The sequence below is a fragment of the Saccopteryx leptura genome, chromosome 5, assembly GCF_036850995.1.
Source record: "Saccopteryx leptura isolate mSacLep1 chromosome 5, mSacLep1_pri_phased_curated, whole genome shotgun sequence".
Taxonomy (NCBI): Eukaryota; Metazoa; Chordata; class Mammalia; order Chiroptera; family Emballonuridae; genus Saccopteryx; species Saccopteryx leptura.
Window position 1 is genome coordinate 211,582,611 of NC_089507.1, and position 20,973 is coordinate 211,603,583.

Here is a 20,973-nt window from a genome sequence, read left to right on the forward strand (position 1 = left end):
TGCTCCGAGGCTCCTCCCGCCCACCCCTTCCACATCTGGTTGCCAAGGGATACAATAAGAAGCTTGGGGTGAGGGCACAGGGGACACAGATGAAGTGGAGGCAGAAAAGCAAACAGTGGTGTGGGGAGGAGATGAGTCCAAGACGGGGCTTGGCGGGGAGGGGGGAATGCAGAAGAGGTGAGCTCAGTGAAAGCACAGAATGGCCCGGAAGGGCTGGGGACACACGTGGGCTGGTCGGCAGGGCCCGGGGGCAAGCGTGGGTGGTCTGGGGAGGCAGAGTGTGAAGCTGGGTAGACAGAGGGTGGTAAGGAGGAAGGGGGACACTGTTGGAGGATGCTGGAGAGATGACTTTAGCGAGGGGGCTGAAGGGGTGAGCGGGGAAGGGACTGGGGGGGGGGCGGAGGATGGCCAGGGGCAGAGAGGAAGCTAAAGCTGAGATGGCACCAGGATGTGAGCCTGGGATGGACTGAGGGATGGGGACAGATGAGGCGGGCGGGGAGGGACTGAGGGATGGGGACAGGTGAGCTGGGCGGGGAGGGACTGAGGGATGGGGACAGATGAGGCGGGCGGGGAGGGACTGAGGGATGGGGACAGATGAGGCGGGTGGGGAGGGACTGAAGGATGGGGACAGATGAGGTGGGCGGGGGTGGACTGAGGGATGGAGACAGATGAGGTGGGCGGGGGTAGGCTGAGGGATGGGGACAGATGAGGCGGGTGGGGAGGGACTGAGGGATGGGGACAGATGAGGTGGGCGGGGGTGGGCTGAGGGATGGGGACAGATGAGGCGGGCGGGGAGGGACAGGCCCATGCAGTACCTCCTGCTTGTGTCTCGGCGTGGTTTCCTGCTCCGGCTAGCGGACGGGGGAGGAGGGAAAGGAACCAGCGGGGTCAGTAGAGCCGACAGATTAGAGACACCGCCACCAGCCTGGTCCCGCAGGCCGCCCCGAGCGCTCCCACCCAAGCCACAGAGGCCAGGGACCCTGGGTGGGCCCCCAGGGAGCAGTGAGGAGTCTGAAGGTGCAGGCCATGAAGCAGGAGCCGGCCCAGGGCGGCAGGCAGAACGAGCAGTCACTCTCGGCAGATGGGAATGAGGATTCCGGTATTCCTGCTTCCGGTGGTGAGTGTGTGCGTTCAGGGACCCATGCCCCCTAGGTGGGCCTGCATCATGGCCACACACTGTAGCCAGTGTGCACATGCCCACGTGCATGGTGTGTGAAAATGTGGGCACGTAGCCCTGCGGGTGCGGGGTGTCCACCTGCAGATGGGCGCGTGCGAGTCTGAAGCCACGTGTGCCTGCCTGCACGAGTGTGTGCACGGGTGTGTGGGGAGTGAGTGGGGTGGGCAACAGCAGAAGGACACACTTGTGAGGGCCGCAGAAACACCATCATGCTCTGGGGAAAGGGGGACTGCACATTCACATCGGAGCCCAAGGGGCAAATTCGGAGTGGGCGACAGGCTGGAGTCCCCCAGGGGACACAGTGCCCTCCGGGGAAGCAGGGCAGAAGGAGAGGAGGGTGATAGCGGGCAGCATGCCCCATACCTGGGCATGTGTCCAGGTATTGAGCTCGGCCCGGGGCAAGGCCCCGAGCATGGTGCACCCCAGAGCAAGGGTGCTCGGCCACAGCTGGGGGCGCCTGAAGGCCAAGGCTAAACACGGGAGATCAGCCTCCTGACCCCCACCTCAGACGGTGAGAGATAGCCAGACTCCTACCTTCAGCTCCTTGATCTTGGTGGGGGTCCTGACCTCCCCCTCCTCAGCCTCTGACCGCCGCCCTCCGGACTCGCCATCTTCCTCCCGCTTGTCCCCATCAGGCCCTGCGTCGTGGTTCTCGCTGACCGAGGCTGGGCGGGAGAACTCGGCTGAAGCGGGCAGACACAGCGGGGGGTCCGTGTGAGACATCTCCCAGGTGCGCAGACAGGGAGCCAGCCCTGCCCCTGGCTTAACCGTGCGTGCAGTCGGGGACAGAGGAGCCGATGCCCAGCTGGAGAGAAGCAGCCTCCTCCAGGTCACGTGGGCTGCCTCCCAGCCCTGGAGCTCCCTCCTGATTTCTCTGGTACGAAAGCACAGGCTCAAATCTCAATCCCTTTCTTCTTGGCTGTGTGACCTTGGGTAAGTTACACAATCTCTCTGGGCCTTAGTTTTCTTATCTATAAACAGTAGCTACGTCAGTCAGCGGGCAGGGAGGAACAAATAAGCTAATGTGTATCGTGTTTAGAACAGTGGCTGGCACAGAGTGAGCCAGTTCAATCAACGTTGGCCCACAAATGTTGGTTTTCTTGTTGCGGCACTTGTGGCAGAATACTGTACTCGCTTGACCACTATTTATCAACCTGCAGATAGTGTGAGATTAGCTTTTACCAGTGAAAGCAAAAGCCCTGAGGTTTGCAAATGAGGTAGCTTCTTTAGAAATTAGGGAAAATTCAAGGGGACCTCTGCAATAGCACCCTTCTCACTTGCTGGCCTTCCAAAGTACTTTCCTGAATAGGAAAGAAGAGCGGGGTGGGATTACACTCTTTTCACACCAGACACTGGCCGTAACCCAGACTAGGCCTACGGACTGTGTCTTGGGGGGGGGGGGGTGGCCAGAAACACTGAATTAAAATGACTAGAGCACAAATTATCCTTGGGATTGGCCTAAATTAAAAGAGAGAGAATAATTATCCTTTCTATTCATATATATTTACTCTGCAAAGTGCCCATTCATGCCCATTATTTCATTTGAGCCACACAACGTTCTGTGTTGATGGCGAGACTGGGAATTACCATCCCAGGCCTATTGGCTTAAGGTCCAGGCTTCTGGTCTCCTGTGGATGAGCCTCGCCAAATCTGGGTCAATCTGGGCTGCCTTGCAGAGTTTGGGCTTCATTCGGCCCCTAGCATTAATAAGAGCTGCAGGGGAGGATAGAGAGACAGTACGAGCCCTCCCTTCCTTTTGCATACATCTTCACTCTCAGCCCTGTGCCCATTTGAGAAGAATAAGGAGCTTTCATCCGTCCCAAATGGACCCTTGCAAAATGGCATATCCTTTGAAAATGGCTAGGGAGTCCTGGGACAGGCCTCACCTTCATACTACGGGAAAAGTGTCAGACTCCAGACTCCCCTGGTCACTTGGAAAACTCCTAGGTATTCTTCAAAACCCTGCCCAGTTGTCACCCTCTCTGCAAAACTACTTCTACTCCTCCCAGGTAGTTAACCCCTCTGCTCTGTATTCCATACATACTTCTTCTATTTCCTGAATCATATTGAATGCTTAAAAAACCTACTATCCTAGGAGCTCTGCAAAGGCGAGGACCACACTTATTCAACACTCAGAAAATATTTGTTGAGTGGAATTAACTTGCCTAAAGGCCTGCCCCAGTGTGTTCTGGGAGTATCCACTGTTCCCCCCCCCCCACTAAAGTCCCCAACTCCTATCTTTAAACCTCCCATCACAAACCTAAAAGCAATAATATACACTACTTATATAATAAACAATAACTTATTATGGGGTAATATTTATTCATTAAGGTCCTACTATGTGCCAGGAATTGTTTCGGGTGTTGTAGAGATTTTATCTCATAACCCAGTGAGGTAGGTATTCTTTCTTTTGCAGAAGAGGAAATAGACACAGGGAGTTAAGTTGCTCCAGGCCTCCCATCCGTTCATTCAGATATTAAAAGGCCACATCCTGTGTCCACAGAATAGCTAGTGAGTGTCCAGGCTAGATTTGAGCTCAGCTCTGCCAAACTCTGAGTCTCCCCAGTGCTCCCCAGGCTCGTGAATCTCTCCTACAAACTCCAGTGTGCGTGCTGGGGGGAGCACCCGAGGGGGGCCAATTCAGTAGGTCTGGGCCAGGGCCTGGGAACCTGCAGGTTAGCAAACTCACAGGTGGTTCCGATGCACGTGGCCTACACACCACATTTTGAGAAGCCCTGGTCTGCATGATACGGGACAAGGTAGGGCCAATTCTTGTCGATAGTAAGGGCACCTGGCGGCCCACCAGAAGCGTGCCATGTGGTAAGCTGTCCTTCAGTTCAATGGAACCCAGAGAATGACTGGAAACAAGCCCTCCGCCTCCAGTCACGTCAGGCCTCACCAGCTCCACACTGCAGTCACATACAGCATGCTCCTGCTAGGATGACAGTCTGCGAATCATTAAGCATCTTGGGCACGGTGCCCAGAAAACCATATGGCTAAACCTGGGACCCCGAAAGGTTCAGAGAAGTCACAGGAAGTCCAGGAGTGTCAATGTCACATCCCAGTGACAGTGAGGCCAGTGACAGCGGGGGCGAAACCACCGCGAGCTGCCTGGGCGCAGCAGTGCCCTCGAGCCACCGGGCCCGGTGCAAATCACCCTGGGATGTGTCTGCCACCTTCACTGCTCGCCCCGCACCTGGCACGCCCGGCCCTCCCCTCTGAACACTACCTCCCCCACCTCCAATTGTGGGCGTACCTCCATCGAGGCTGCGGGACATGGTGTAGCGTTTGCTGGAGGACCGCTCGAAGAAGGGCGCGGGCCGGTCGATGAGCGCGCTGGCCTGGCGCGTCTGCGCCTGGGTCCTCCCACTATACCGGAACTTGGAGCCCATCACCAGGAAGCCCTTGGGTGGGGGTTCGGGGGACACCAGCCTGCAGTGGAGGGTGGAGGTGAGGAGGAGGGGACCGCACCTGCATTGCCAGGCCCAAGGCTGGACCACAGCTGGCCTTTCATCCGACTGTCCCACCAGCTCTAACTCCAAGTGGTCCAGGAGGGGAGAGGCTTGAGGGAAGAGGAGGGGACGGTCCTTCCCATGGTCCTCACTGGCCTCTCCTCCTGCTCTCTCCCCTCACAAAACACAGACGTTGCCCCCCCACACACGCATGGCCTCTGTCCCAGCCGGGCACCCCGCCCCAGGGTCTGGCTCACCGGAAGAACGTGTGGTGCTCGATGCAGACCTTCCACAGTCTCTTGGCCGACCGGTGGTTTGGGAGCTTAAAGCCAATCGTGCTCTCGAACTGCTCGTACTGCAAAACCAAGGAGTGGGTAAGAAGCGGGAGCTGGGCCCCCCTCGCCATCCTTCCTTAACCTCTTCTCAGCATGCATGACCTTGGGCTATTCACTCACGTATTCATTCATTTACTCAGTGAGATGGATTGAGCCCTTACTCCATGATAGGTCCACCGCAAAGTGGCAGAGACACCATGGCGGTCGAGACGGAAGGTCCGGGGAGGAGGAGGCTCTGATCACGAATAATAGTTAGACAAGATCATTTCAGCTACTGCAAAGGCCATGAAGGGAACGAACAGAGATGTGCGGTGTGACAGAGAATACCCGTGCGGGCGCGGGGTTTGGGTCCTACTATAGAAACGGTGGTGAGGACATGTCCGTCAAACAGGTGATCTCTGAGCAGAGATCTGAAGGATGGGGAAGGAACCAGCTACCTGAGGTGATGAGGACATGTCCGCCAAACAGGTGATCTCTGAGCAGAGATCTGAAGGATGGGGAAGGAACCAGCTACCTGAGGAGGATGAGGGGTGGGGGGGGATTTCAGGTAGAGGGGAGGTCAAAAGCAGAGGGCTGTGGCGGGGAAGAGCTTGCTAATTCAAGGACTTCAGAGAAAGCCAAAGGGGCTGGAGTGCGGTGGGCATGGGGCAGTGGGGGGCGGGCAGAGACATGGGGGAAAGGCAGGTGGCCACAGACAGAGATTGGACGTTAGCCCAAAAGCTAGAGAGCTCTTGAAACATTTAAGCAAGGGGTGGGAATAGGGGGTGAGTCTGACGTGACATGATGGAAGGGACTTTAAAGCTCCTTTTAGAGCTATGAGGTAAATGGCCTGGCGTGACAATGGGGGCAGGGGAACCGGTGAGAAGGACATAGTGACATGCAGGTAGGAGCTGGTGGCTGCTGGTCGCCGGTGCAGGAGAGGGGAAGACGCAGGTGGGTTCGCATTTGCTCCAGAGTAGAACCAAATGGACCTTTGGATGGGTAAACTGTGAGAGCTGGACACACACATGTTCACATATGTGTAGTCGAGTGTCTTTGTGTGTCTTAGTATGTGTATGTACTTGAGTATCACATGTAAGTAAATACAGGGACATGAACATATATTCATCAGTATACATAGGGTTATCTTTTCTGTTGGTTGTTTTTATGTCCTTTTTTTTTTTTACAGAGACAGAGAGAGTCAGAGAGAGGGATAGATAGGGACAGACAGACAGGAACAGAGAGAGATGAGAAGCATCAATCATCAGTTTTTCGTTGTGGCACTTTAGTTGTTCATTGATTAATTTCTCATATGTGCCTTGACCAGGGGCTACAGCAGACTGAGTAACCCCTTCCTCGAGCCAGCGACCTTGGGTCCAAGCTGGTGAGCTTTTTGCTCAAACCAGATGAGCCTGCGCTCAAGCTGACGACCTTGGGGTCTCGAACCTGGGTCCTCCGCATCCCAGTCTGATGCTCTATCCACTGCGCCACCGCCTGGTCAGGCTTTATGTCTTTTTTTTTTTTTTTTTTTTTGTATTTTTCTGAAGCTGGAAACGGGGAGAGACAGTCAGACAGACTCCCACATGCGCCCGACCGGGATCCACCCGGCACGCCCACCAGGGGCGACGCTCTGCCCACCAGGGGGCGATGCTCTGCCCCTCCGGGGCGTCGCTCTGCCGCAACCAGAGCCACTCTAGCGCCTGGGGCAGAGGCCAAGGAGCCATCCCCAGCGCCCGGGCCATCCTTGCTCCAATGGAGCCTCGGCTGCGGGAGGGGAAGAGAGAGACAGAGAGGAAGGAGGGGGTGGGGGTGGAGAAGCAAATGGGTGCTTCTCCTATGTGCCCTGGCCGGGAACCGAACCCGGGTCCCCCGCATGCCAGGCCGACGCTCTACCGCTGAGCCAACCGGCCAGGGCCTTTATGTCTTTTTTTTTTTGTATTTTTTTTTCTGAAGCTGGAAACGGGGAGAGACAGTCAGACAGACTCCGGCATGCGCCCGACCGGGATCCACCCGGCACGCCCACCAGGGGCGACGCTCTGCCCACCAGGGGGCGATGCTCTGCCCCTCCAGGGCGTCGCTCTGCCGTGACCAGAGCCACTCTAGCGCCTGGGGCAGAGGCCAAGGAGCCATCCCCAGCGCCCGGGGCCATCTTTGCTCCAATGGAGCCTTGGCTGCGGGAGGGGAAGAGAGAGACAGAGAGGAAGGAGGGGGTGGGGGTGGAGAAGCAAATGGGCGCTTCTCCTATGTGCCCTGGCCGGGAATCGAACCCGGGTCCCCCGCACGCCAGGCCGACGCTCTACCGCTGAGCCAACCGGCCAGGGCATGTCTTTTTTTTAATGTGGGTATCATCACCTGTGTGCTCATGTGTATGTGTGTGTGCGTGTGCGTGCGCGTGTGTGCTCGTGTGTGTGCGTGTGTAGGTACACTCCTAAGCTGTGCAGTCTCTGAAGAGCGCCCCAGCAGAAGATGGACCTCTCGTACCAGCACCCCACCAGTATCCTGAGGTGGAAACCTTCCAGGCCCAGCTACCAGGATCCTCTCCGTTCTAGTCCATTCCACTATGGAGGTGGGGTTCCCAAGACCGGCTCACCTCCCCAGGCCGGATCTTAATGTAGAAGTTACTCCTCTTGTAGGAGATCTTGAGAATCTTGGGCCAGGCGAAGCGGTTGATTCTCAGCCGGTCCCGGTAGATGAGCAGGCCGTTGGCACAGACTCCTAACATAATGTCGATGCCCTCAGAGTCCTGTGTGAGAAGGAACCGTGGAACAGCAGGCCTGGCGTCCACGCCTGGGGGCACCCTGCCACCGACCCCCCAAGTCCCTCCCTGAGCTCTGCTTATAGAAGAGCCCCGAGGAGCAGGTGGACTCCGCCTCCACGCTGGGGGCCCCACCCAGTCCCTCGCACGGTCACTCAGCCACTCACTCTTTCATTTTGTCATTTATTCACCATTCCCTTGTTCTATCATTTTCTCTGTCAATCACTTACTAACCCAACAAATATTTAACGGTACCTATTCGGTGCCAGGACACGTGCTACCTGCTAGGGATAGAGAACTAAATGAAGGCCCTATCTTTTCCTCACGAAGCTCCCAGTCTAGGGGTGGCACAAACAGGTTCAAAAATAAATAGAACACAAGGAGAAAAGGATAAAGATCATTTTGTGGGAAAATACAGGGCGATGGAAATTAGAGGAATGAGAAGCAAGAAAAGCCCTGGCCGGTTGTGGCTCAGTGGTATGGATGGATCAGCCCAGAGTATGGATGTCCTGGGTTCGATTCCCGGTCAGGGCACAAAGGAGAAGCACCCATCTTCTCCACCCCTCCCCCTCTTGTTTCTCTCTCTCTCTCTCTCTCTCTTCCCCTCCTGCAGCCATGGCTCGATTAGAGCGACGTGGCTCTGGGTGCTGAGGACGGATCCATGGCCTCCACCTTGGAGGCCAAGAAGAGCTTGGTTGCAGAGCTACAGAGCAACACCCCAGATGGGCAGAGCATCGCTCCCTAGTGGGCTTGCTGGGTGGATCCCGGTCAGGGTGCATGCGGGAGTCTGTCTCTCTGTCTGACCCCTTTCACTGAATTAAAAAAAAAAAAAAAAAGGAAGCGAGAAAAGAAAAGGCTTCAGGTTGGCAGGAACACAAAGCTTCCAGAAGAATACGGTAGTTCAGTGCCGCCCCCCAGACACTAGGGGGCCCACGGAGCCAGCGTACCTTGGCATGGTGCAGGTCCACTCCATACATGGACAGCTTCTTGGCGTTCTCCAGGAAGTGGATTTCCGCTTCCCCGGGGCTCATGCCCCTATGGGAAAGAAAGCCATCACAGGCGGCCACGGGAAAGGCCCCGGTCTGAGTCTCGCTGCCTGCAGGCAGCCACAGTCGGCACCGGTGCCTCTGGGAAGGCAACCGTTCCGGAGTGGGTGCATGGCGAGGCCTCTCCCTCTGCTCTCAGTGCAGGGTGATGCACCCCCAGACCCCTCTGCAGTCTACCTGGCCCCCATCTCCTGCCAAAGCCCGAGTCCAGTCTCGTTTCCTCCAGGAAGCACTCAGGGGCTGGGCTGGGAGTCAGGATTTTTGCCTCATTCTGCTGCCAAGTTAAGTGTGAGCCATAAATCCCACTTCTCCGTGACTGTGAGCCATTGTGGAAGACTTTGTCCATTATAATCATCCAGGGGCTCCTAAATCATGACCCACATAAGATATTTATCTTAGAATATTATATCAGAAACCACTCAACCTCCCCTGAGGATCAGGTGCCCGTTCTCCTTCCTGAAAAGAAGAGTTATATAGTTCTCAGGTTCTTTCTTTGCTTCAACTGCCAGGAAACCATCCATCTTGTACTTAGTGACAGCTTACACGTGTTGAGAACTACATGTGGTTACATGCCTGAACTCACTGAATTCTCAAGACATTTCTATAAAGTAGGTATCATCACTATTCCCTTTTTACAGATGAGGCCGCTGTGGCACAGAGAGGTTAAACAACTTGCCAAGGACACACAGCTCTTAAGTGCAAAGTCAGAATTTGAATCCAGACAGGGTGGCTCCAGGTGTGTGTGTTACTAACCACTCTATTTGTATCTGTCTCGTATCCTCCGGGCCTCAGTTTCCTCTGCTCGGTCCACCGCAGTGGGCCGCTGTGTGGGATATCTGGACACTGGATGCCAATGTGCTCTAAGTCAGAAGAGCTGTAAAGGGATGGCCATGAGCCTTTCTCCAGCCCGTGTCATTCTGAACCCTCTTTCTCTGATTCACAGACACACCTCGAAGAGACGGCAGGTTCACTTCCAGGCCACCAGAATGAAACAAGTATCGCAGTAAAGCCAGTCACACAAACTTGGCGGGGGGGATATAAGAGTTATGTTCATACTGTACTTAGTCTATTAAGTGTGCAAAAGTGTTGTGTATAAAAAATGGTCATAGCTTAATTTAAAAATACTATATTGCTTTAAAAAAAAATGCTGTTATCTGAGCCTTCAGCAATTCATAATCTATTTACTGATGAAGAGGATCTCACCTTCAACTTAAAAAAAAACAACCCGCAGCATCTGTGAAGTGCAATAAATAAAACAAAGCAGGCCTACGTCCCGACTCTTGCAAATCCCTACCACATCTTACTACCTACGACAGGAATGGCAGAGACGGCAGGCAGGCCATTGCCCCTCTGCCTGAGCCCGGCAGACACTGGTACCTAGCGGCATGGGTTTCAGGACCCCTACTCCACACAGGCGACAACAGCCCCGCTAACCAATCCGAGTTGGTGCGCCAGCCAGTCTCGGAGAGACACATTCCCACCCCAGCCAGCGGCTTTCTCCCTCAAGGGTGCACGATCCCTCCACGTAGCCCCTCTCCTGCTGCAGCCCCCAGGACAGAACCTCCTCCTTCCCTCCATCCTTATTCGCAATGAGTCATCATACTGGCTCCCACGGGCACTGCACTTTACAGTTTGTAATGCATTTTCACATTGTTTACCATATTGGGTTCCCTTAACAACCCTGGCCTTGGAGCCCAAAGCACTTTCAGCTTGGAAGTCTCCTAGAGACCCGGTTCAGTCTCAGCGGTTCCCCACAGGGCATGGTACCACCCTCACAGCGGGCATCTGGAAATGGAGGAGGGGCATTTGGGTTGTGACAGTGATTGAGGGGCTAATACGAACATTTACTGGCTGGGGCCCGGGGATGCCAAACATCCTCCAGAATGGATTCTCCTACTCCAAATGCCAAGAGTTGCAAAACACTGATAATTTAAGTCCGTACAAATATAGGTAAGAAACGAGGCTGATAGGTTAAATGGCCAGCCCACAACCAAAGGTCTTGTTAGTCACCCAACTTCTGCAACCGAGCGCTCTCCTCTGCACAATCAACTGTTCAGCCCCTCCAATCACAGAGGGCCACTACAATGGCCGACACGCGGCGTGTCCTTCACACCTGCCACTCGGTCCTCTCAACAACCCCACAGGCAGGTTTCGTTAGCGCCCACACTGAACCGATGAGGAAACTGAGGCAGAGGGAAGGAAAACGACAAGCCCGAGGTTCCCTTGCTAGTGGCGGAGCCAGAAGGCGACCCCAGGCAGTCTGGCTTGAGAGTGCAAGCCCTTGGAACTTGAGGGCACAATCAAGAAGACATCAGGGCACTTACTCAGGGACACACAATAGTTGTTATTATCTCACAACAGTTGGCAGATAAAGAGACTGATTGGCAGAAGCCAAGGGTGGGGAGTCATTGCACTCATACAGGAGCTTACAACCTGAGGTCCCCAGAGGTCATTTAAGGGCACGCAGCTTGTGACCACCATTCCCACTGGAGGAGATGGTTTGCCCTCAGGTCCGCACCTCCGATTAGCAGCAGAGCCAGGTGGGGTGCTTGCCGCTCCGCATCTGGGGGCCGAGCGGGGAAGGCTCTGGGAGCCGTGGGCGGCCCTGGGCGGAGGAAGGCTCTGGGAGCCGTGGGCGGCCCTGGGCGGAGGAAGGCTCTCGGAGCCGTGGGCGGCCCTGGGCGGAGGAAGGCTCTGGGAGCCGTGGGCGGCCCTGGGCGGAGGAAGGCTCTGGGAGCCGTGGGCGGCCCTGGGCGGAGGAAGGCTCTCGGAGCCGTGGGCGGCCCTGGGCGGAGGAAGGCTCTCGGAGCCGTGGGCGGCCCTGGGCGGAGGAAGGCTCTCGGAGCCGTGGGCGGCCCTGGGCGGAGGCCCCCTCACCTGTATGTCTTGTGCAGCTCCATGATCCTCTCCTCCAGCTCTCGGGTCTGGTTAGGGGCGAAGCGGAGCTCGCTGACATAGTTGCCCACATGCTCCTCAGCGTCGTAGTCGCCCAGCTCCGCCTGCACGGCGTAGGAGCCCAGCAGGGCGTGTGTGACGAAGGAGCAGGGCAGCCGGCCTGTGATGATGTCGGCCCGCAGCTGCAGGCACAGGTAGTATCTGGAGATAGGGAAGAGTGGGCGTGGGCGCGGGGCCCCTCCCTCCCGAGGTGCCCCGGGGCACGGCGGCCCGCTGAGCCACCAGAGCCAAGCAGGTCACCCCCGCTGAGCCACCGGAGCCTAGCAGGTCACCGGAGCCAAGCAGGTCACCCCTCAGCTCACTTAGAAACGGAATGATCCTCGACACCGACTCTTCCTGTGCTGATCTTCTGGGTGGGTCTGAAGAACTGGGTGTGTTCTGCACCGTTGTGTATGACTTGAAAAGCATGTGTGTTCACATCTAGGTCTGAAGGATTTTTCCTACTGTGGGAGCATTTTCAATTTCTAACTTATTTTTTAAGTTCAATAGGACTACTCTGACCATTGTCTTAACATGTCATGTATTTTTGTTTATACAATTAATGCATTCTTATTGTGGAAAAATAGAGGTGACTGTCAACTTCCTCTTGATGTCCCCTCCACCGGAGGTCACCCCTGTTATCCATGTTCTCAACCTTTTTCCTGCACGGACCTACAGAAATGCACGTGGTTTGGATTCATGAGTGGTTTTAACAGGTACGTGGTGGCAGATGACACCTCCGAGGCTACAGCTTGCCTTTGCAGACCCGACTCTGTGCCTTAGCGCCCTTCCCAGGTCAGCACATGAGCTGTGACCTCATTCATTCATTTTAACTTCTGCAAAAGCACATCCGCAGCCCGGCTGGGTCCGTTCGTTTGCCAATGTTTTCTCAACACTTTTTATTTTGCCTCTAGCGCTAAACGAACTGTCTAAAAATACTCTGGTTTAAAAGAAACATCTCCAACCACTAGGCCATGGTTTTTGATAACTTTTATGCATACTTCAGTGATTTTACAATTTTTAGAGCCATTTAAAACCTTTTTTTAAAATTATTATTGCTTTCTCGTCATTGTGTGTTTAAAAAAAAAGAATGTTTCGGTCCATTCTCCACCAGCACTGCCTGTTTGCCCATTTTACTATGTTTCATCATTTTTTCACTATTTTTTTCAATTGCCTGTTTCTTTTCCTTCTAAGTGGCTTCTACTTAATATGATTTTTACTGCGCGTGATGTTATACCGCAGTTTAAATGGGCGCCCCAGCAAAAAGTACGTGCAGCCTCGGTGTGTGCCCAGGGCCAAGGCGTAGGCTCAGGATGAGACATAGCAGTGCAGACATCAAAGGCACCGAGGGTGGACATATGGGCATTCTGTTCAAGCCTAAAATTTCAGGAATCCTTCCCAAGCACTCTGATCAATATTTCATGTCAATCAATTTGTCATTTTGTCCAGTTTATTTTGGGCCTGAATATTTTTTACTAAATCACCCCATCCCTGGCATTATCCGTGGTAGATGAGGCTAACTTCCCTCCCGGGGTCCCTGAAAACCCAATGGCCAGGGACTGGCACGAAGAGGAGAAAACACCAGTGGGCAAGACCAGGGGCATGGGGGCTGAGCTGGGTGAGCTGGTCTCAAGCTCTCGGCCCTCCCAGGAATAGAATTCAGACCTGATGTTAAATCTTAGCCCCCAAGCTGGACCTCAGAGCTAATGAGGCCAAGGCCTCAGGCCAGATCTATTCCAGGGACAACTGTCTTATCTCCCAAGGCCAAAGTCAGCATCTTGACCTTGGCCCATTGCCTGGCAAACAGTCAGCCACCATTATTAAGGAAGGACCCGACTGGGCAGGGGGGAGCTGGCTCAACAGCCCTCTTTTGCTGGAAGAATAACTCCAAGCCCACATCTTATTGTTGGTAGGTGCGTAAGGGTCCAGCCCACAGAGGACACACCCCAGGACATCAGGGAGTGAGACTATCTCTTTGGAAGGAGCTTAGATAAAGAGAAGGGCCTCTCCCTGTTCCGGTTTGCAGAGGCAGAATGAGCCCCACAGAAGCTCTCATCCTGAAAGATGCGTTGCAACCCCTTTCAGTCTTCCAGCCAAGTCATCTACTGGCCCTGAGGCACAATGAGAATTACACATGCAGCCCGCGCTTGCCTCCACAGGGGCGACCGCATGCTTCCGTCGACCCCCGCACGCGTGATGGGTGCACAGAACAGTACACGGCACCAAACTCCCGCATGCAAGGACATCTGCACTCGACTCCCTCACCGTCCAAGTCGAAAACTGGTGTCCACCCAGCACATCAGACCTTCTGATGTGTTTGGCCGGTCCTACCCAGAGACGGCCCACACCAGGTTTCTTTAAAAATTTGAATTAGTTTCCAATGTTTAAAAGTGTGGTTTTTACTCTCAAATCGGGCCCAATCCCCTCAAGGCCGTGACTGCCCAAGCTGAACAGCAACTGTCTCAGATGGCGTGTGTCCTCTTGGATTCACACGGGTCCCCACGACTCCCTGTGACACCTGTCCCTCTGAAGTCAAGGGTCACCTGCCATTGACCACTGTGCTTGTATCAGTTTCTCTCGCACTGAGTCAGCTGCCTTGGCGGGTGGGGTCTGCCTGGCCTGAGTAGCATCTGAGTTTGCAGCTGCCATCCTATATATACAGCCGTGTCTCCCCTGGCCAGCGCACCCACCCCGCCCGCCAGGGCCCTCACCTTGTGATATCTTCTGTCAGCTGGGCAGGGTCAGGCGGGTAGAACTTGACTGTGAAGGCAAAATTCCAGGGGCTGCCTGAGAGAAGAAGAGGGGGCAGAGATCAGAGAGGCTCCATGACCACAGAAGGGCCCCGGCCAAACCATCCTGTATCTATAATCTCAGGACAATGCAACGAGGGAGTCTGGAACATTGTTCCCACTTGACAGGTGAGAAAAATGAGGCCCAGGTTAAGAGTCTTGTGAACTAGTAGTAGGAAGGAAGGTAGAAAGAACACCCATGGTGCACACCATTACTTATAAACATCGCTTCGTTGACTGTCACAACAACCCTGTGAGTCAATCCTAGGATGATCCCCGTTTTGCACATGAGGATACTGAGGCCCAGCCCAAGGTCACCCCGCTAGGAAGTGGCAATGCTGGGGTTTGGACTGAGGCCACCTGGCTCCAGAACTCGTGCCTCTTTCTCTTCGGCAAAGTCTATGTCACAGGACATTAATGGGAAGAGAAAAAAAAAGTCCAGAAAGGACCGCATTAAACAGGTTTTCTAACTTTAGACTTCTCAGAGCCCTCACCCTGCCGTTATAAATTGTTGCACCTCTCTCAAGGAGACAGGCATTCAAGAGCTCCCAAAACTTATTGGACCTGCTGTATCCATTTTTTATAAGGCAGATTAATGTTCCCTGAGCCACACTTTGGAAAACTCTGCCCGCTCTCATTTTAACTCTATCTCAAATGACAGAACTGCGTTATAAACAAGACCTAAAAGGCAAATATGATGGGCTAAAAGTAACAAAGGACATTTCACTGGGATAGATGGTAACCTCCACATTTGGGTATGAAAAATTAATGGTACCTCTAATAGAAGGCAGAGAAAATGAAGGCTGAGGTTTTATCTGGAAACTAGCTCAGTAAGCCAAGAGAAGGGATGACCACTTAAGAAAGGGAGAGAGGCTGGTGGCGAGGGAAGGGGACAGGGAGAGAGACAGAGAGGAGGTACTGATGAAAGTTTACAATACAGAACAATGGTTAGACCATCCCGGGACATTTTGGGCTCCATGATCTAAAAAGGCCCCCTGACAAAGTGAGAAAGGGAGGCTCATCCACGAAGAGCTGGAGGCCACGCTGTCATCTCTATCCTTGTCCCTGTGGTCAGCATCATCTTCAGCACACAGGTGTCATGTCTCCAACACTTACTAAGTGCTGGTCACTTGGTTTGCTAAGAACATGGGTAGGAATTTAATCTTCACAGTGACCCCAAGGTTGACTTTCCTTTCCACAGAGGGAAATTTTCAGAGGTTCAGTCACTCTCCCAGGGTCACTCAGCTAGTCACTCAGGGGTCTAGCCTGACCAGTGGTGGCGCACTGGATAGTGTCAACCCACAACACTGAGGTGCTGGGTTCAAAACACCGAGGTCGCCAGCTTGAATGTAGGATAATCAACATAATCCCATGGTCACTGGCTTGAGCCCAAGGTCGCCGGCTTGAGCAAGGGGTCGCTGGCTCGGCCAGAGCCCTCCAGTCAAGGCACGTATGAGAAAATGATCAATGAACAACTAAGGTGATGCAACAACAAATTAATGCCTTCTCATCTCATTCCTTTCCCCATCTCTCTTTCCCTTCCTGTCTTTCTCTCTCTCTTGCTGTCTCTCTCTCTCTAAAAAGAAAAAGGAAACAGGGTTCTAACCTCAGGTCATCTGACCCCAGGACCCTGGTTCCTGACCATAGCTGACTCCTTGGCAAAAGAAGCCCCAAGGGGAAACGATACCTGTCTCAGAAATAATAACAATAATAATAATAATAATAACAACCAGCACATACTGGATGCTACTTGTACAGGTATTATGGTAGGTATTGAGTCCCTATAACTCATTTAACCTTCACGACAACCCTCTAAGGGTAGATCTACCGTTATTCCCACTTTACAGATGAGGAAACTGCAACACAAAACAATTAATACAGGAAGTAGTGATGGAGTCAGGATTCAAATCCGGGCAGCCCAGCTCCACTCTCTCCCCTTTGACCATCACACCACAGTGCCTCAGAGAAGCCTCCACTATGTGCCAGGTCCTGTCCACCCATATGTCATTTACCACCACACCACAGTGCCTCAGAGAAGCCTCCACTATGTGCCAGGTCCTGTCCACCCATATGTCATTTAACTCTCGCCCGCCACCGTGGGAGGCAGGAATCACTAATCCACCCGCCAAGGAGAAACAGGAGCCCAGAAGGGTGGAGGAATTACCCCCGGTGCCGTAGGTGATGGGTGCAGAGATCTGGGAGGAAACAGACCCCCTCTGAAGACCAAGATGCAAGGACTCGGGCCACCTTCAGGAGGTGGGGGGCTGTCTCAAAGAAAGGGGGTAGAAAAACGTTGCTCCGTGGGGGCCTCAGAACACAGACCTGGAGTGAGGGGTGAGTTATCGGGTAGGGACAGCCTGTGGCCCTACACAAGGAGGTGGCACTGCTCCTTGGTGACTTGAGGGCACTGACTCCTGCCTTGGGGGAGAGGGGGTGGGATTGAGACTCAGGATTGTCAGCTGCTCCCTCTTAAGCTTTGGGACTTTCTCAAACACTGCACACTGTATGTGCGCTGACTCTTTCCGGCAGGAGAGCCAGGCCTCCCAGCCAGGCTGGGGCTCCCAGGCAGCCCAAAGCCCAGGCTGAGGACCCAGGCGGCTCCAGAGGGGCGTGTTCTGTCTGTGTGCCCCTCTTTTTGTCCCCAACTGACAGGAGCCCACAGGAAGAATTCCCTGAGCCCCCTCCCACAGAGTCAGCTGGCATCCCTGGGCCCAGCTGCCTGCTGTCATGGCAACAGGCTCCGCTAGAGCCTTCTAACCCAGGGACCAGACAGTCCATGCAAGGGGGAGGGTTGTCTCTAGGCTCCAGGTCTCCGCCTACTGCACGGCCCCTGGCCGAGGCCACCGACCTCCCTCTTGCCATCTGAAGGCTGCCCTTCCCCTCTCGATGGGGAAGGGCACAAGTGGTCAGCCTGCTCGTCTGTCTTTGCCCCAGACCTTGGAAAGAGTGCAGGATAGTGTTGGGAGGCCAGGGCTGGCTCGAGGCTGGGCTCAGCTAGTACCCTGCTCTGTGACCTTGAGTAAATGACTGCCTCTCTCTGGGCCTTCCCCACTCATTGCAAAACACAGGAGATGCCGAGATCAGGGAGGGGCCTGGCTTTCTCCTGACACATCCACTCCTGTCACTTGACGGTGGCCGGGAGTGCTGTGTGGGTGAGGATTCTGAGCTGAGTCAGGGTCCCTGATCGCTGAAGCCTTCACCGGTCTGGAAAGGACGGTGGCTGTTCTCAGGCCAGCGGTTTGCCCCCTTGTCCTAGAGGACTCCTTCTAGTGCCGACGTCCGAAGGCATCTGTGATTCGTTGGCTAACCTGCAGTGTGACTCTAGACCGGCGATTTCCACCTGGTGTCCCCGGGAACTGTGCTGAGCCATAAGGATATTTAACACGTGCAGGAGCTGACTATTTAGTCAGGGGCACTGCTCTCTTTCCCTTGATGGTCAAATTAAAAAAAAAAAGATACCAGCCAACACAACGATAGCCATCTGGGATGAACGAATCAAAATTATACCTTTTTTTTTGTCAGATTGGCAAGAAAGGTAATATATTTTTCGGTATGCCGCAGACACTAATTTTAATCAGCTTGCATGCCATGAGATGAAAAGATTAAAAATTGCCTCTCCAGACAGTCATTTCTCTTGTCCAGGCCTCAGGCTCATCTATAAAACAACGTCTTCCCCAAGATCATCTAGGCGGAGCGAATGAAGTCCGGGGTCTGACTGCACTTCCCAAGGTTTAAGGCCGAGCAGCAAGCACCATTGCAGCCCTGCGGGCCCAGAGCCCCTCCCCCTGCCCCCCCCCCCCCGCAACGTCCCCAACCACAGCAGGCCACTCACTCCGGATCTGCTTCTTGATTTCCTTGGAGGGGTCCAGCCAGTTCTGTAAGAGAAGACAGAGTTCCTTAGAGAGAAGAAAGAGGAGAGGACCCAGACAGGTCCAGGAGAGAGAAGCATCCCGCAAAGGCCCACTGACAGGCTCTGGGGGGCGGGAGGGGGGACACCTTCCCTGGCTGAGCTCTCTGGGCCCTTGGCCCTGGGCCTGGATTCACCACAGAGTTGGGCTCAGGGCCCCGAGGCAGCACAGCGAGCAGGTAATTCAGCTGCAAGGGGACTGGGGGAAAGGAGGAACTCACACAGGAGCCTCCCGGGAGCAGGGGAAACGCCTCAGTTCCCCCGGGAAGCCGCGGACGGCTCTCCAGCTACCCATCTGGGGTGACGGTCAGGTCCCCAGGAAAGGACGGGGAGTGGCGTGGACACAGCAAACAGAGGACGCTATAGGACTAGCAGGACTTGGGACCGCACAAACAGAAAGGCCTATTGAAGATCTGAGGACGGATGGGGGCCGTGGGACGCCACCAGGCCTAGGGGGCCTAGGGAAGCACTTCCCCCCCCCCCATCAGGCCACCCCCGCCAGCCCTGCTCCGCAGCCCCGGTACCTTCTGGCTGTCAGCGTCACAGAAAGTCAGGCCAAAGTAGTCCTTCTCCAGGAGGTTGAGGTGCTCACAGACCAGGTCAAACAGCACCTGGCCCCGGCCATGTTTCTGAAGAAGAGAGCAAAGCTTCTATGAGGGCAGGACGCACCTCAGGGTGGGGAGGGGGGTGCCCCAGGCTCCAGCAGGACAACATGAAAACCCCCAAGATCCTTCCAGCACATGGGGAGATGTGAGCGCCGCCGCCACCCACCCTGCTCTGACCCCAATGCCCAGCTCATCAGCTGCCTTCTGCCAACCCCTGCTGGGGTCCTCTTAGACCTCAGACTAGCTCGGGGCCCAGAAGGAAGCTGGAGTCAGGGTGGGTAGGGCTGACTGAGTTTTCCTACCTTTGCAGCGATTAACAGAAAGAGGCTAACCCAGGGGTCTCAAACTCAACTCAGCATGTGGGCCGCAGAGCAAGATCACAGCCCTTAGGCGGGCCGCTCTAGGTCTACAAAAGGCAACTGTTACGCAACACTTTTCAGTGTCACAAAATGACCAGAAACTAGTTCGCATCACAACTGCTGTTAACTAAGCTAATATCTAGCTAGGATGCCAGAGAAATGAAAAATACAAGTAGGCCCCTAGGCTTACTTAATTTTATCCAAAATATTTTGAACTTCGTGGATTAGTCTGCGGGCCGCACAAAATTGTTCGGCGGGCGGCATGCGGCCTCTGGGCCGCGAGTTTGAGACCCCTGGGCTAACCTGACTCAAGGAGCAGAGACGCAAAGTCTAAGCTCTGGGTGTGAGAAGAAGAAAAGGGTCACCGGAACCACGGGGGACACGGACACTGGGGAAGGGGGGCGCCTGGGACTCGGGTCACAGTGTGACTCAGGGGAGCGCCTGGGACTCAGGGTCACAGTGTGACTCGAGGGGAGCGCCTGGGACTCGGGGTCACAGTGTGACTCAGGGGAGCGCCTGGGACTCGGGGTCACAGTGTGACTCGAGGGGAGCGCCTGGGACTCAGGGTCACAGTGTGACGAAGGGGGAGCGCCTGGGACTCGGGGTCACAGTGTGACTCAGGGGAGCGCCTGGGACTCGGGGTCACAGTGTGACTCGAGGGGAGCGCCTGGGACTCAGGGTCACAGTGTGACGAAGGGGGAGCGCCTGGGACTCGGAGTCACGGTGTGACTCAGGGGAGCGCCTGGGACTCGGGGTCACAGTGTGACTCAGGGGAGCGCCTGGGACTCGGGGTCAGTGTGACTCAGGGGAGCGCCTGGGACTCGGGGTCACAGTGTGACTCGAGGGGAGCGCCTGGGACTCGGGTCACAGTGTGACTCGGGGGGAGCGCCTGGGACTCGGGTCACAGTGTGACTCGGGGGGAGCGCCTGGGACTCGGGTCACAGTGTGACTCGGGGGGAGCGCCCGGGACTCGGGGTCACAGTGTGACTCGGGGGGAGCGCCCGGGACTCGGGGTCACAGTGTGACTCGGGGGGAGCGCCCGGGACTCGGGGTCACAGTGTGACTCGGGGGGAGCGCCTGGGACTCGGGGTCACAGTGTGACTCGGGGGGGAGCGCCTGGGACTCGGGGTCACAGTGTGACTCACCCTCCCCAGTCCTTCTCCTCAGCTGGCCTGAGTGAAACCAGGTGGCCCAGCCCGGAGGGCCAGCCCCTAGTCAGGCAGCAGGTGAGGTCTTCCAGGGGCTCAGAGGGCCTGAACCCGCCCAAGTCGGAGGCAGCCCTGGTGGCACCGTCTTTCCCCCGCAGCCCCCAACAGGCAGGCTCGGCACCTCTCTGAACACCATCTGGGCCTGACGATTCCCAAGTCCAAACCTCAGGACCTGGCTTGGGTACCTCAAACCCACCGGGGTGAGGATGAGCACCAAGAAAGGGACTGCGGGGCGGGGGGAGCGAGGGGCAGTCACTACTCAAAGAGGCGGGGCCCTCGGGAGAGAGGGTGAGGTCCCTGCACAGTCCGGCTGGGTCACGGGGACCCAGGCCAGGCCTGGCGACGGACAGCACCTTCGGGAAGCCAAGAGACCCCCGAGCCTGGAGGAGTCCTGCAGGGAGAGTGGGCCTGGCCTCAGCCACACTCT

The 20,973-nt window shown here is 55.4% G+C and overlaps 1 protein-coding gene across 14 annotated transcripts in view; it reads right to left on the reverse strand.

The window, feature by feature from the left end:
* Nucleotides 1-20,973, reverse strand: part of EPB41L1 (erythrocyte membrane protein band 4.1 like 1) — a 162,219-nt gene that overhangs the window by 33,085 nt on the left and 108,161 nt on the right. For 11 of the 14 annotated variants that reach the window (XM_066383908.1, XM_066383903.1, XM_066383902.1 and 8 more), the window contains 10 exons: nucleotides 18,899-19,003; nucleotides 18,300-18,342; nucleotides 14,390-14,465; nucleotides 11,622-11,840; nucleotides 8,646-8,733; nucleotides 7,534-7,686; nucleotides 4,887-4,984; nucleotides 4,434-4,609; nucleotides 1,712-1,860; nucleotides 816-851 (listed from right to left, as the gene is read on the reverse strand). In XM_066383908.1, the coding sequence (XP_066240005.1) occupies nucleotides 816-851; nucleotides 1,712-1,860; nucleotides 4,434-4,609; nucleotides 4,887-4,984; nucleotides 7,534-7,686; nucleotides 8,646-8,733; nucleotides 11,622-11,840; nucleotides 14,390-14,465; nucleotides 18,300-18,342; nucleotides 18,899-19,003 (1,143 nt within the window). The remainder of the gene's footprint in view (nucleotides 1-815; nucleotides 852-1,711; nucleotides 1,861-4,433; nucleotides 4,610-4,886; nucleotides 4,985-7,533; nucleotides 7,687-8,645; nucleotides 8,734-11,621; nucleotides 11,841-14,389; nucleotides 14,466-18,299; nucleotides 18,343-18,898; nucleotides 19,004-20,973) is intronic. The other 3 variants (XM_066383904.1, XM_066383914.1, XM_066383917.1) reach the window with 1 other exon arrangement.